The 16232-nt window shown below is 37.0% G+C and overlaps 1 protein-coding gene across 1 annotated transcript; it reads right to left on the bottom strand.

Annotated features, from left to right (window-relative positions):
- Positions 1–2448: 2448 nt before the first annotated feature.
- Positions 2449–15425, bottom strand: slc4a1a (solute carrier family 4 member 1a (Diego blood group)). Its single transcript, XM_056239822.1, has 21 exons — positions 15289–15425; positions 13521–13587; positions 13331–13386; positions 12445–12542; positions 12313–12359; positions 12070–12235; positions 10562–10697; positions 10323–10392; positions 9855–9897; positions 9574–9758; positions 9285–9486; positions 8480–8683; positions 7511–7659; positions 7215–7409; positions 6855–7103; positions 6446–6535; positions 5132–5298; positions 4707–4948; positions 4376–4545; positions 3487–3660; positions 2449–3193 (listed from the first exon to the last, which is right to left on the bottom strand). The coding sequence occupies exons 2-21, from the start codon at positions 13545–13547 to the stop codon at positions 3146–3148; spliced, it is 2718 nt and encodes a 905-aa protein (XP_056095797.1). The 5' UTR covers positions 13548–13587; positions 15289–15425; the 3' UTR covers positions 2449–3145.
- Between the last annotated feature and the right edge of the window lie 807 nt (positions 15426–16232).

Genomic DNA, 16232 nt, shown 5'->3' with positions numbered 1-16232 from the left:
CATTATCAATACTGTGTATTATTAAAGGGATAGTTCACCCAAAAATGAAAATGTTGCCATCATTTGCTCACCCTCATGTTTTTCCAAACCTGTATGAATTTCGTTCTTCTGTTGAACACAAAAGAAGATATTTTAAAGAATGTTGGTAATCAAACAGTTGACGGTAGTCACTGACTTCTAACAGCAACTTTCACTAAGAAAGACCTAATAGGGAATACATTTAAACATGAAATCCTGATGGGATGTTTGGCAAAACTCAATTGCAGTCTAAGTATTACAAGTATAAAATACCATACACGGGTAATGTGACTATTTCATGGGCAAACTGAGCATTGTAAAAAAAAACCAAAAAAAAAAAAACAAATTATTACTTTTATTTAGTGTAGCGTCTGGACCAATCACACACAAATTATTCATTATATTTAATGAATAATCCAGCAAACTCACTCTCCCAACAAAGGTCTCTGAAACTTCCCCCAAAAAAACCTAACATCACAAATTAAGCTAACACATGGCGTCCTGTTTCACGTTGAGACTGATGAGTTTTATGACCCTAAAAGAATGTGCAGGAAATTGTGACTTAATTCTTGCTGAGAAGGAGAAATTAACCCTTTTAATCCTATATATTCTATATATATAACCATGTGATAAATGTATTAACATGTATAATTTTCCATCTCATGATTTTTCTTTTATGTGGTTTGGCCTATGTCTTCATTCTCTCTTCTAAACTATTTTGGTCTGAAACATGACTTGCATACTATGGTTAACCAAAATCATATAGCATGTTTAATCTCTATAAACTCCAGTCTTCGTCCCCCATTTGTTAGTTTATGCCTACATTACATGTTGCTAACTTTATGATGCATTAGTATTATAAGAATCTTGTAGATTCCTTTCGTAAACACCCAATGAAATTAAACATTCAAATGCCCTGCTAGAACACAAAGGGTTGTAAAAACTCTCTCCAAAGGGACAGCTTCGTATTGGCTCACGCACCTCCAGAGGGTGTGACATCTTCACACTTTAAAAATCACTGATCACAAGATTAGCTCTCTTGCGCTTGCTCTCTTAGCCTCTGACTCTCTTGGTCCTTCCCAAGAAATCCTAATGTGAAGATGAGGCTGAACTAGAAGTCCCTCAAGGACTCCCAAGCTTGCGGAGTATTAATATAATATTTCATAGAGCTAATTTTCTACATTACCAAGGATACATTACATTGACCAAAAGTTACAGTTAAGTCTTTCTTTTTTTTCTTCTTTTTTTTATAAATATATCTATTTTAAATAAATTCTGTCCTTTTGAACTTTCTACTCATCAAAGAATCCTGCAAAATATGTATCATGGTTTCCACAAAAATATTCAGCAGCACAACTGTTTTCAACATTGATAATAATAATAATAATACATGTTTCTTGAGCAGCAAATCATATCAGAATGATTTTTGAGGGATCATGACACTGAAGACTGGAGTAATGATGCTGAAAATTCAGATTTGATCACAGGAATAAATTACATTTTAAAACAGATTAGAAAACAGTTGTTTTAAATTATAATCAAATATTATAAACAATTTTTTACTGTATTTTTGATCAAATTAATGCAACCTTGGTGAGCAAAGACTTCTTTCACAAATGTTAGTAGTGTAGTTAATAATATGTAGATATACTATTCACTGTTGACAATATGACAAAAAAATAAAATAATAATGGCTTATTTGAACCTACTGACGACAGCACTACATTTTAAACCCTTATGGTGTGTTCAGGTCATTTTGACCCGGAAAGGATTTTCTTTTTCCCGAAAATATACTATGTTATCACATTGGACTAAAACGTACTGACTTCGCTCACACAGGGTATAACTACTACAATTTTTGGGATCATTTTATGACTTTTTTGTAAAAAAAATTCACCTTGTTACACGGTGTTCCCAGACAAAAATGACAGGCCTTTACTAAAAATACCCAATAAATCTCTCATTGTTTTCTTTAAATTAGAATAGGTTTTGTATTTATTTTTTAAACTGACTGATTGTAGGCCTCATTGATCAAAAATGACCACCCATTGAAAATGAATGGGGGAGATAGAAAATAAAACAAACATTTAGTGTTCAGGAGCATGTTCATGTTCACATATTTACATGTGACACACACACACACAAACAATTTTGATTATTACAGGCTTTCTTTTTCACAGAGATTAACTTTATCCTCAGATCAATGAGGCTCAGAATGAGGCCTAAGTTCAATCAGTTTAAAAAATAATTGTCCTAATTAAAAATAAAAAAATTGACAAAGAGATTGAATCCGCTATTTTGTGATAATATAGCATAACGATTGATTTACAAACAATTTTTAAAAGGCCTGTCATTTTTTGACCAGGAATACAAAAGGTATTAGGGTTTTCAACACAGCGTAAGGGTTAAAGTCAAAATATGAAAACCTGCTAAAGTTTTAAAGAATTTTAATCATTAAACAAAGTCACACAGCATAACAGACCAAGCACACATAAAATCAACTATTCATTTATACGCAAAGGTATTAAATCTTTGCAATAGTAACCTATATAGCTAACATTCTGTATTTGTAAGCCTATTATATTTACAGGTATGAAGTCCCTGAAATTCTCATAAGAAATATAAAGGCACATTTTGCATAGGCATCACCTGTTAAAGCAGGATGGGATTTACATTCGAGCTGGTGTGTGGTTGACATACTTCACACTGGCATAAGATTTTTTTTGCATGAAACTCTGAATACATTAAATAAATAAACACCATGATATATAAATCCCAAATTTATATTGGGGTTGTTCTAGGGGGCAAAAAAGTCTTATCAGGCACACAAACACAGAAATAATAAAAAGTCATGTAAAAGAATGTTCTATGAAAAAGTAAGTAAAAGTAAGACAACATTGTGATAACTATGGAATGTATATGAACAGTTTATGAAATTTAGGTGTGCATTAATTGCATTCTAAAACTTTCATAAAAGAAACACTGAGATTTGTTCAGCTAAAATTTGAATGTACAACAGATAAAAATATAAGCAAAAGATTATCATGTAATGCACACAGTAAGATGAATTCATAGTGGCTTGGATTCAAGAATCAAGAAAGACGTCCAAAGAAGTTTTGGGGTTATTTTAGTCATCCTCATCATCAAATTTCACATTTGCATCATCTGCATCCAGCTGTAAAAGGATGAAATATGCACTCATAAATAAACAGTAGATAAAAATTAAATGACTGTGATTAATCAAAGCATGGCAACGTTCTTGTGATAAATCTTAAAATATTTCTGTCAATCTATTATTAATACAATTAAGAATATAATAATTATAAATCTCAGTACATTATATGTACAACATGACGGCATCATATCATAGGCTACACAGATAAGTGGCTTTGTTTTTCTATTAAGACATGGTGGGTGAAAAGTGCATGTGCATTTCTTGTGTCTCAGCGCTATAAAAGAGATACTTACACATTTCATTTCCATGACAGTGAAGACTTGACCGGTCATGAACATTCTTAGAGGGATCGTGAGGATCAGGACAAAGGGCAGGGCAAGTGAAAACGCACTTGATTTTACTGCCCACAGAATCACCAAACACATCACTTGGATCAAAGTGTACAGGTGCATACGCATAGTCGGCACCTGTAGAGAAACAGAGAGAGAGAGAGAGAGATCTGTAGTTAGATCGATGGTTGGAGCAATAGATGAGATTACTAGACATGGCCAGAAGTATGTGGACACTCCCTTCTAATTATTGGGTTTGATGTTTAGATGTCCACGCACATACACTACCCTTTAAAAGTTTGGGGTTGGTGAGTGTTTTTGAATGTTTTTGAAATAAGTCTCTTCTCCTCGGCAAGACTGCATTTATTTGACCAAAAATACAGTGAAAACAGTAATATTGTGAATCGTTTTTACAATTTAAAATAACTTTATTTTTTATTTTTTAATATATTTTAAAATGTAATGTATTCCTGTTATGGCAAAGCTGAATTTTCAGCATCATTACTCTAGTCTTCAGTGTCACATGAGCCTTCAGAAATCATTCTAATATGATGGTTTGCAGCTCAAGAAACGTTTATTATTATCAATGATGAAAACAGTTGTGCTGCTTAATGTTTTTGTGACTTATTTTTTTCAGGATTCTTTGAGGGATGGAAAGTTGAAAAGACAGTATCTATTTAACATAGAAATAATTTGTAACATTATAAATGTCTTTACTGTCATTTTTGATCAATTTAATGCTTTCTTGCGGATTAAAAGCATTAATTTCTTTCAAAATAAAAGTGGACTGATACTTTTTTACAGCAGTGTACTTTTGTCCATAGTCTATATGTGTTGATTAAATAAATCTTACACGGGTGACAAATGGAACAGGTGGATGATGCTTTTTCGGCATAATAAGCATAAGCATACGGTCCCAAAGTTGGATGCCACTCAGGGAAGTGATACCCATATAGAGGAAGATCCCGAACAGAGCCGTCATAGGTATCATCTTCAGGACGGGCTCCATGAGAATCGAGACCCCTGTGGGTGAGAAATTATTACTATTACGTGTATTGTTCAATAATATTTTATTAAGTATTATTATGCCAATTAAAAAAAATTAATATGGCAATAGAAGCGAATTGCTTTTGTTTAAACATTTATTTAGTGTCGTTATTTCAGATTAAGGGCTTGGAACTCACCAACCATCACAGCCACCAAAATACCACTGACTCTTTGTTCTAGCACACGTTCAATCTGCGGTCTGGGGCCTTTGGTCATGACGGTCAGGGAGTTGGCGTGGGTGACAGATCTCACTGTAGCAGCACTGAGCCAGGGCACACCAAAGATAGAGCCAGCTCCTCCCAAGAACACCAAAATCAGGAGGTCCAGATGGAAACCAGAGCCTTTGACCATTTTTCTCTCAGGCTTACTCACAATCAGCCTGGATGGTAAGGAAAAGTAAGGTGGTAAAGGCAGTGTAGCAACACCAAGGATGACCAAAATCCTTGCATTAATCTTCACTTTGTTACATCTTCTTGCTGTTTTCTTTATGTGTCTTCACCCAGTGCTGCTGCTGAATTGAAATGTGTTCTATTCTGAATATCATTATGAGTGAGGAACTCACGTGGTGATCTGGGACTCAAGGAAGATTAGGATGAAGACCAACAAGGCAGGGACAACACAGGCGAACATCAACCAGACAGGGAATGGCTTCTTCTCACCCATTGGGTTGATGAGCCAACCTCTAGCAGACGGGTTGGACACGGTCAGCCCCTTTGGCACCACCAGTTTCTAAAGCAGGAAGTAAATAGAACATGAGACACATTAATGGAACCATCAGTTATAATGGTCAAAATCCCAGAAAGTCTTGATTAAAACAAGTGATTTCATTTATGTTTGGGTCCAGATTGCAACATTTTATGTTATGTATGAAACATGTTTGTCTTCATTAGCTTATTCACTACAGGGACTTTTACAGTTTTTCATAATCGCTTTGCCTCAATTCACAAATAAAATAAAATAATAATAAAATAGGTTGAAATCTAGGCACATGTGTGCAAAAGAGTAATTACAACTGTCTACAATTTGCACAATAACTAAAGCGCATGGCTTGCTGTTCAAAACTTGATTCTTACAACATTCTTTCATTGTGTGAGCCATCACATGCAAAATGATTCATTAACTTATCAAAATCTGTCAGACATACGTTTATTCCATAAATATCTATGACATGGAATGTTTGTGATGTCTTCTAAATTTGCCATAGCTAATGACCTGCCATAGTAATAAAATAGGAATCACCATAGAAATAAGCCAATCAAGTTTGGAAGCATAGAGCTTGCCGAGAACAATCACCACCATTTTGATCATCACAACCGTGAACAGCAGCTACATGCTCGTGGAAGATGGATCTTGTAGTGTTACATACTGTGAGGAGATATATATATTATGGAATTACTGTACTTGCCATTTTGGGGAAAATTTCTGTTCTCTATTTATGACTTCAGTATAAGAAATGTGAAAAAATGGACATGCAAATATGAATTTTCTGTTTCAACACATTGCTACAAAAATAAAGCTAGTGCATACATACAAATGTTCATATTCTTTTTCTACGTACAACAACATTGAAAAATGTAATTAGTATATTATAACAAACATTACAAGAGTTACTGCCATGGTGAAAAACCATCAAAACATTTTGAGCAGTATGGCTCACATGATGACACTTCTCATTTTGATGGCATGGCCAATTTACTGAAACCATTACTAGGCTTAGAAGCATGAATTAAATGTTGTAGGTGAGTAACTACATTTTTCAGACTTGTTGTGATGTTCCATAAACAGTTGTGACAATTGCACTTACAGTTCAGAGAATGTAAAAACTGTAATAGCAAAACACGTCTCTGAACAATGCAACAGGAAGTGTTTGGCTAACCTGTGTGTAGGCATCGCTGATGCAGATATCCACAGCGATCATGAAGAAGATGGCGATGGGGACACCAAAATCTCCAATCATTCGTCGGATCTGGTGGTGTACAGTGTTTTATTAGTAACATGAACTTAAATATAAGCTTTTTGTTTAAAATTTTGTTCCAACCTTCCTCGGCAACACTTCAACCACAGGTAATACATTAAAATGACATAAAATGTGGAGTATTAAATCAATTTAAAGTAAATTTAAAGGCTTTTTATTTGGTCTCCTAAAATGACTCTTGAATTTTTTCCCCCCAGAATACATACAGAATTACTGATTAAAATATCCTTATTGTTTGAAACTTTGAACCTATTTTCGGCTAAGCAGTATCAGAGTTTAAATAAAAAAAATGTAAACTGGGCATACTTACGGGGCCAGGAAGGTATGTGCTAGTTTTAAACCCACGGAGATACATTGCAATGAAGAAACATCCAAACATAAGGCACATGGATAGCAGGGCGGTGTTGGGATATGCTCTCTCTATTATCGCATGATGTTCGGTAACATTGCCATGAGTTTGGTCTGTGACGTTGATAATCTTTTTGACAGGGTGGAAGGGGTCTTCCAAGGTATCATTCAAGTGTTCGTAGTTCAAAATTAAAGGGTGCGCTTTGAAAATCTGAGGAGCAAGAAAACAAAGCATAGAGAAAAAATAAGAAGATTTGAGGACAAATTATATTATGTGATCTAATCAAATGAAGTGTGTGTGCATTTGAAAGCCTGTACATACCTTGATCAGCTTGGAAAAGGTCTCGTAGATGAAAATGAGAGAGATCAAGATGGAGAAGATCTCCTGGGTGAAGCGCGAGATGAAACGAACAAGGAAGCTCCCCTCCACTGCCATAATCACCACCACAATGATGATCAACCACATGCCCACCCAGACACGGCCCACAATGTACTCAAAGCCATTAGACTTGCAGAACTGAATGGAAAAGATGAACGTTTTTAGATGGATGAGAAAAGTCATACAGGTGGTGATAATCTACCTCGTTAAATACCAATTCTCACTGATAGAAGCATCACCTGAAAGAAGGCCTCCTCAAACACCATCAATGGACCGGTAAACCCAATGATGAGAACTGGTTGAGCCGCAAACAGACAAAAGATGATACCCTGCACGCAGGTAGAGACCATCATCTCAGAGACCCCCATCATATGCTCCGTCTTATCCGCTAAAATAGAGAAACGGAGAGATTTTAGTTCAACGGATACTCGACCTAACAATTAAAATCTTGTCACCCTCATACAGTCCCAGATGTATATGATTTCTTTCTTCAGATAAGCGCAAATAAAGATTTTTTTTTTTTTTTTTTAAATAATCCATCTCTGTGGCTCCATATATTGCAAGTCTACAGAACTTCCAAAGTTGACTCTTCAAAAACCATACAGTGTGAACACAACGGTAATCCACACGACCACAGTTGATGAATCAATTTCTTCTGAAGTGAAATGAAAGAAAAACTACACTCCAAGCAAATCAATTAACTATTAACAATCACTTCTGGCCAACTGTCATACGCAAGGTCATGCTTTAAGTAAATGTCAGCACATTGTAAAGCCTGACATAAGTGCATCTAAACGTGTTGACGTACCACTTCTGGACACTCTAATGAATCCACGTGTGACAGCTGGCCGGAAACATGGTTTATAAAAGTTTAAAATATATAGTAGCACTTTTCTTACACAGCAATTATTTTGCTTCAGAAGACATTGATTCAACAACTGTGGTTGTATGGATTACCGCCGTGTTCGTGACTCAGAGATGGAAAGCCATATTAAGAAAGCCATATATATCTGGGATTGGGACGGCATGAAGGTGAGAAAATGGTAAGTAATTCGATTTTTTGGGTGGAGTTTGCCTTTAATGATTTCATCCTGTCTAGGTGCGCCAGGCTAAAGATGAAATGTGGACCAGGACCAGCTGCTAAATGAGACTGATTCAGATCTTTCTCAGTGGTGTGATTAGTCAAGGCTTGCAGTGAATGTACTTACCAAGAAGTCCTCCGAAGGTGATGGCAGGAGAAAGGGCAGCGAAGTAGATGAAGATGACAGAAGACAGCACCTGAGGGTCCAGTGCATCTTTGAAGTCACTAAGGTAATGCTTGTAGCGGCGTTTTAAGTCTTTGACCATTCCGCCAAACGGATAGCCGGTACGGGCCAGTGGATCCTCCTGTGGCTTCTCAGGTCCAGTTGAGGCTAAACAAACAATTAAACACAATTCATTGGATGTAATTCCAGATTTAAGACTAGGATGGTCTAGAGATAATGAAAGAGAAGGACAGTTCCTTGTAGTCATTATTGATTAATCTAAACCGCATATTGATACGTGTTTGAAATTTTGTAGTAATATAAAATAGAAATGTGACGTATAAAGAGAGCTGAAAGCATGAAAATGATTAAATCTTACTAATGAAACTAGGCATTGCTACATTACTAAATGTAAATATGAGTCTAACTATGTTAAATATTTTGCAGGGATCCAGGACTAGCATCCTAGAAATAAAATGAAATTATTATAATTAGGTCAAATTTTGCTCTTTGAGAAGTAAGATGACCAAATCCAGCGAATCTGCATATGGAATCTACAATCTGTAAATTGTGTTAAATGGAGCTGAAAGTACAATACTCATATAGGTAGCTCAAAGCATCAACAAATGATTTGATAAACATCATATTATTCAGATTATTTAATAAACAAACACACAAGGGGAGCAAAGGATGTGTAGAGATTTAAATGTCAAATTAAATGAACAAAGTGACGCCTGTAACAACAGCTTATCATTCTATGAAGACTGACCTTTGCTCCCAACCATGAGTCGGGTATCATTTGGGCGGATCCTATCACGCAGCATCTTCTTCTGGAAGTTGATGATTGGCTTCAGCATGCTCTCATCCTGGATTTCTGTGGGTGGGATCACAATGCTGCAGTCCATGAAGTCTGCCATGGCATTGGTCAGATCCTTCCCATTTGTGGCCAAGTAAGCCTCCAGAGTGAACACCTGTTTGCAGGTACAGGATGAAGATGAGACATTATATATATATTCATTCAATAACATTTCAGTGCAAAATCCAAAGTTCCTCCTCACCCAATCGGCCATTAGTGCTGCCATGGCCCGGCCACACTCATGATAGTCCATGCCGCTGTGACTGGGGCCCATCAGGAAGAAGACAAAACGAACTGGAACTGGAGCTTCCAGAACCCCTTCCATCACCACTGAATCCCGCAGACGTGCAAACGCTACCACTGGTTTTTGGAGGTTCTCCACCACACCTTGAGAGAGAAGGAGTGAAGAAACATGAGCATGCAATGTGCTGGAAAATAAAGAACAATCATTTCATACAAAATAAAAAATGAATGTACACTCACCTGATAAAACTACAGAGGCCTCCACACGATCAACCATGTCTCGCTGAGGATGAACAGAACAGTGCAAAAGTCAGTATTTGAAACTAGCAGAGCGACATACAAACGTAGAATAAAGGCAAAATCATTTTTTGACAAGGTTTTAAATGAAGTCCTTTACAATGGGTCTGGAAAACTGTACTGGAATGTTCCCTTTTTTATTTTTTTGAGGCTATATGTTGAGTTTTTAATTGTTCGGATGCTAAAAAACAGACAGAACCTGACTGAGCGTTTAAAGTCTAAAACTGAAAGGACAAAAGGATTTTAACAAGCAGGATATCCTGGTCTTAGTCTCCACCCTAGCTTAAAAATCAGAGGGAAATCATAGATCTATATGGATGGGTGGATGGATGGATGGATGGACGGACATAGATAGATAGATAGATAGATAGATAGATAGATAGATAGATAGATAGATAGATAGATAGATACCTGTTTGCTGACTGAGAATGTTTGCAGCTCTATGTCTGCTGAACCAGGGCTTAAAGTAGGCTCTAATTGACTGTAAAGCAGAAACAATATTAGTCATAAAGTTTATTTCCATAGACAGTCATATAGAGCTGTGACTCATATACCAATTAATATGGATCTCTGAAATAATAATAATAAAAAAACATAACTTTCCTCCACATACACAAACACAAAGCTGCAGAGATAATGGGGAGCCTTACGTGCGCTTGCGTTGCAGTATGGTCACAAGAGCATCACGGTCTGTGGGCCGGATCTCTTCTTTGAGCAGAAGCTGTTCCACCATCTTCTGACCAATGCTTGATAAGCTGCTGTCATCAACATCAAGCAGCACCGCCCCTGGTTACAGTCATTGTAAACATAAAAAAACCAACATAGAACCAGCATGAATTTTCATCTGTCACCAGCAGTTCCGGGGTCCACTAGGGGCCCCATGCAAACTTCTAATGCCTGCTACAGACAGTGTGATTTCAGCAATCCAATAAGATCATTACAAATGTAATCACACTGTTCAACATGGATCTAATAAACTTGGGTACAACATGTATGTAGACTACAATGATGACACCTATTGAATCATAGTTAGTGTAGAAGAATAAAATGTCATCTGCATGCGCTAGTGGTAAACAAATATGAATCGCACTTTTGCAATTGTGGTTTTTATGTGTGCTGAAAAAAAGAGAAAGAAGCTAAAGAGAATATGGACGTGGTCATGGCTAGGGAAAAGAGGCCAACTTGGCATACCAATTTTGCAAAAATGGAGCTTGAGGTAAGTAGTTTTACATTTTAGCTCAATGTCATGTTGATCAATACGCCATTTCATGTAAAATTTTTATGTAGTAGACGTAGGTCAGCAAACACAATGTGAGATGATCATGTTAAATTCCTGAAACTGTCAGAAAATGATCGCAGGCTATCTTTGGCCGCAAGACCGGGACAACGGCCGTCTTTGCCCCTCTCTCACTGTATGATGTAGAACCAACCGTTTGGAGCCACGATTGGTCATCTTTCATCTGTGACTGCCCAAAATCATACAATGTGTACTGGGCATTAGGGAACCTCAAGATGTCTTAAAATGATTTAAAATAAGACAAAACATGCTTTAAAATAAGCTAAAACAACTAACAAAAATCTATTTATTTCTTATTTAAATTCAAAGACAAACTTCTGAAATTCTAAAATTAAATAATTTTAATTTTAATTAGAGTTATTTTAGTTACTTATTTTAATCTATGGATGTACATTTGTTTAAAAAAAAAAAGTGTGTGTGTGTGTGTGTGTGTGGGGGGGGGGGGTCCTTCAAATATGTTGGGGACTTATTGTGGTATGCTTTATAATCTGAAACAGCATTCATTATTTTCATCATGTGACAAGTGCGATGTCAGCATAAAAACTTTGAAAGAGAGCTTTGATTTGCTTGGTGTTTTTTCATGATTTAGTCACTGAATTAGCATGCTCTAGTTGAGATATGGGCCTTTGTTAGAAGTATATTTAGCTGTTTATGCGGTCACCACAAGTTATGCATTCCCCGCAGAGTTTAGCTCCAACCCTAATTAATCACACCTGATCCAGCTAATAAAGATCTTCAGGATTACTAGAAACTTCCAGGGAGCTGGTTGGAGCTAAACTCTGCAGGACACTGGGCCTCCAGGAACTGAGTTTGAGACCACTGGTCTAAAGGTTAAAGGAAACATGTCACTTAGTGTCTCACCTGTGCTCATGACCTTGCGGAGTTGAATGAGGCTTTTGAAGGTGAGATAGGAAATGTGGGCCTGGCTCCACTGTCCTGTGGCAGGGCTTAAGTTCTCCTCGTAACCCACCCAGCGTCCCATTTCCTGCCACAGCTCCCCACGAAGCTCATTCAGCTCAACGTATGCCTGACGTGGACAAACAGAGTGTTTCATTAAGTGTTTTAAAAAGAAGTAAATGCAAGTAAGTAATTAATCTGTTTCACCTCCGCATCTCCTCTCTTGATGGCATTGGTGTTGGTATTTCGAGCGGCTGAAAAGGGAGATGGAAAAAATGAGTATCGAACCAGGAAGATTTAAGGTTTGTGTTTTTATATGCATGTGTAAGGCAAACACACCCTCTAAGTCTCTAGAGAAGGTGAAGGTCTGATGCTGCAGCTCTTCCTGCTGCCTCATCTGCTCTAAGTCATAGCTGCCTTTGTGTCCCCCGGGTGTCCTATAGAGGGCGACAGAGAGCACATACTACAACACACACCAGGGCAAAGACCCGACTGTCACAGCTCCACACACTCACCAGATCTTATGCACCATAGGCCAAGCTGAGCTCCATCGTCTTATAAAGCGACTCAAGCCATCCCTGATACAAGAAACATAAACCTCACTCTGTCTAGCCCTCGCACTGCCCCGCTCGGCCACAAGGGCGCAACATTTGACATCTTTACTCTCTCTAGTCCTAATGTGGTGTGCAGTCCTCTTTTTTTGGGCACAATAAGCCACCCACATTCATCACTACCCATGAAATTCAATATGAAAGCCTATCAAATAATCATTTTTAATAATAATCCAAGATTTAAATGATTAGTACATTTTAAGAAGATTTTTTTCAGATGTCTGATTAGCTTCTCTCAAAAATAAACTACTATATAAATACAATAACTGACTGATAATTAAATAAAATGTGGTTACTATTTTGTTAAAACATATCTGTAGCATATCACCCCAAAATGAAAATAAAGATTTTTCCAGTTTTTTAAGGAATATTTAGATGTTTTGCATTGAACGATTGTTTTGATGACAGTTCATTCATGACCTTATTCTCATTTTTGAAAACTGATTTCTATTTATTTATTTAAATTAAAAAGTATTTATACATCATGTTGTACGTCCTTTAAAATATGCTCATTTAAATATAAAAAAGAATATTCTAATAAAAAACAATAATAAAAATTTCTGGATGCCCCCCCATTTCTATCAATGTGTTATGTGTGTCCATATGATACTCACAAAGTGAATGGAGATGGTAGAGGTGACTCACTGTCCTCGTAGGACATGTCATTGTCCTATAGAGAGAGAGAGAGAGAGAGAGAGAGAGAGAGAGACACACTGTTTTACTACACTGTATGACATGTAGCTTATAAATGTAAAAATTCATTGTACATCAACCACTTAATGTGCTATGAGATGCTTTCCTCACCCCTTCAAACGATATGGCTTCCATCATCGAGACTGTCTTCTTTCTGTCAGAAAGTCTCACACATAACCTTCATTCACACAGAGAAACAAAATAACACAGTAAGACTAAGACCTGCACACCTGCTACAAGCAGTGGTTATTGTTCATTCATGTATTCCCCTTTATTAAAGTGTTATCATTTCAACACACTGTTCTTGAGAACTAGAATGAGTTTTACCTGTAAACTCATGCCTCATACTCACTTTACTTAATACGATTTGCATAAAATATTTACAGTATATTTGTAATAGCACATATACATATATATTATTCATGAAATTATAGTTTTAATGTTCTGTATGTATTTGACTAGTTCTTTTAAAAGCAAACACTGAGTATCAGATCACAACTCAGTTTTCAAGTCTTTCAGAGGCTCAAAAACGGAGGCTCACCCCTAACTAGCACAAGGGCGTGTAAGAGCCACAAACAGACAATCATCTGAAGACTGAACTTCTATCGTGTGATAAGGACTCTTCTGTTCCTCGTGGACTGAGGCAGATAGGGTGCAGCAGAGGGGTTTGGTGAAGCCCTCTCAACTACTTCGACAGATAGTAAAAACAAATGTATTCCCCATTTTAAAATAAAAATGGATTTATCAACATTTTCTAGAACCTCCTGGGATTTGTGCTAAACATTATGAGTGAGGATGAACCTAGTGGAGGGAGAAGAGAATATGAAGACCTCCGATGCAAAAGCCTCTAAAAGCCACCTTTGTCAAAAATGAGATAATGATTTTGAGTGAATGCTCTCTGCACATAGTATACGTTCATCAAATACTTTCACTTCAAACTCACTAAATCCCAGCCTCAGCCCATTCAGAAATGCTTGGGTATAGAAACTTTGAAACCTATATATAGGAGCCTGATAAAATTGTTAATACTAAACAAAAAACTTTAGACGGACTTAGAGGCTTTTGCATCTGCAGTCTTCATATGTTTCCTTAAATAGTTTATTAGAATTTTTTTCAGCTAATTAGTTAAATATGCCAATGTGACCCTTAGTAGGTTAATTACATATACAATCATAAACAGAATTAAACACTTTCCATTAAACAAAATACACAATAATGCATTTTGTAATGCTTATTTTCAGTAAGATGAACATTTCATCATCTTTAGATTTGCAAACAAATTTGTACAAGTGTAAAGTTTTAGGAACTCTTTTAAATATACAGCCAAGAAGAATTGCTTAAATCCACATTGCAAAAGATTATATGATCAATAAGTTATGACAACATATGTTTTTACATTGTTTTAACTCATCAAAATAAGTTATTTTCAACTTTTTTTTGTATAAGTTCTACAAGATTCAGCTCATTTGTTTAAGTCAGTTTAATGTAATTTAAGTTGAAATGACTTCAGCATCCAAGTTGCTTGTACTTAAAAAATGTAAGCAGCACAATGTTTTTTTTTTTTACGAAAAGTGTTATACATTCACAGTCTGTAGCTATAAGAAACCGAGTATGAAAGCTCATTTTCAGGCTCAGTCTTTTGGGATAGTTAGAAAAAAGCTCTATAATTAGTAGAGACAATATATATATGACAAAAAAAGTTTCATAGTTCTTCCAGCAACACTTGCAAAATGACTGATAATTTACTGCTGCAAGTAACAATGAGATCTGTACTGCTCTTAAAATGACCTTTAGCAGGTGTCCCCCTGTCTGCAAGTGACCACCGTCTCATTCTAAAACACTTAATCTGACTGTTTAACAGAGCACAACACACCCTTACCTGAGTCCAGGTGGTCCTGGCGGGTCTGTGCTGGGTGTCCGCGTCTACACTTTGAGCGCCCAACTCAAGACTGACCTCTGACCGATTCAAAAGGCATGGGTGGGGATGGAGGGGTAATGGAAAAAGAGAGAAATACGTAAAGTCACGTAGTGCGGGGCAACCCGAAAAGCGACAGCATGCGCAGAGCACCCAGGGGTGGGAAGGAGTGATAAGACCACCATAATCAGAGAAATAGCCTTATCGATGGGGCCACCTTACAGCAGGAATACCCCGACCCTAATACCACTCCCAAAAACAGTGAGAGAGAGAACATAAGAGAGAGAAAGAGTTTGAGGCCTATAGTTTAACAAGCATGGTACAGACTCAGATAGGCTACCTGTCCTAAATTAATTCTGCATCCTTATTTGACTGATTCAAAATGCATGGGCTCGCTCATGTGAATTGTGCACTTTATTGCTAGCTGCCAAGGTAAGAAGTTATCTGCAAAAAACCAACAACATAAATATAAAGTATAAATAACCCAATGCTCAAGCCACTCCCAGAACAGTAACAGTTAACCTGGATGATGGCCAAATTCTGACACACTTAGAGAGAGAGAGAGAGAGAGAGAGAGAGAGAGAGAGAGAGAGAGAGAGAGAGAGAGAGAGAGAGAGAGAGAGAGGTCTATGTGCAGTGTTAATCTGGAGCTCATCACTAGCAAGGCCCATTAATCATTAAAAAAGCATCTTGCCTTCTGACGTCAAGCTGTGTAGAGGTTAGGGATTCCCTTCACATCAGATAATGGAGGACACCCCTCCAAAGGTGTCTGGGGGGGCGCTTGAAGGGGTTTCCCCCTCCACGGCCCTCACATCAGTTTCATATGTCACCTCTTTTTCCACTGAGTCACGGAAACACTGTCTCTTGAGCCAATGAGAGCTTGTTTAAGTGCTGGAAATAAGTAAAAC

This window comes from Rhinichthys klamathensis, unplaced genomic scaffold (assembly GCF_029890125.1).
Source record: "Rhinichthys klamathensis goyatoka isolate OS25496 unplaced genomic scaffold, OSU_Roscu_1.1 h1tg000571l_1, whole genome shotgun sequence".
Classification (NCBI taxonomy): domain Eukaryota; kingdom Metazoa; phylum Chordata; class Actinopteri; order Cypriniformes; family Leuciscidae; genus Rhinichthys; species Rhinichthys klamathensis.
This window is presented reverse-complemented; position numbering and strand designations above follow the sequence as displayed.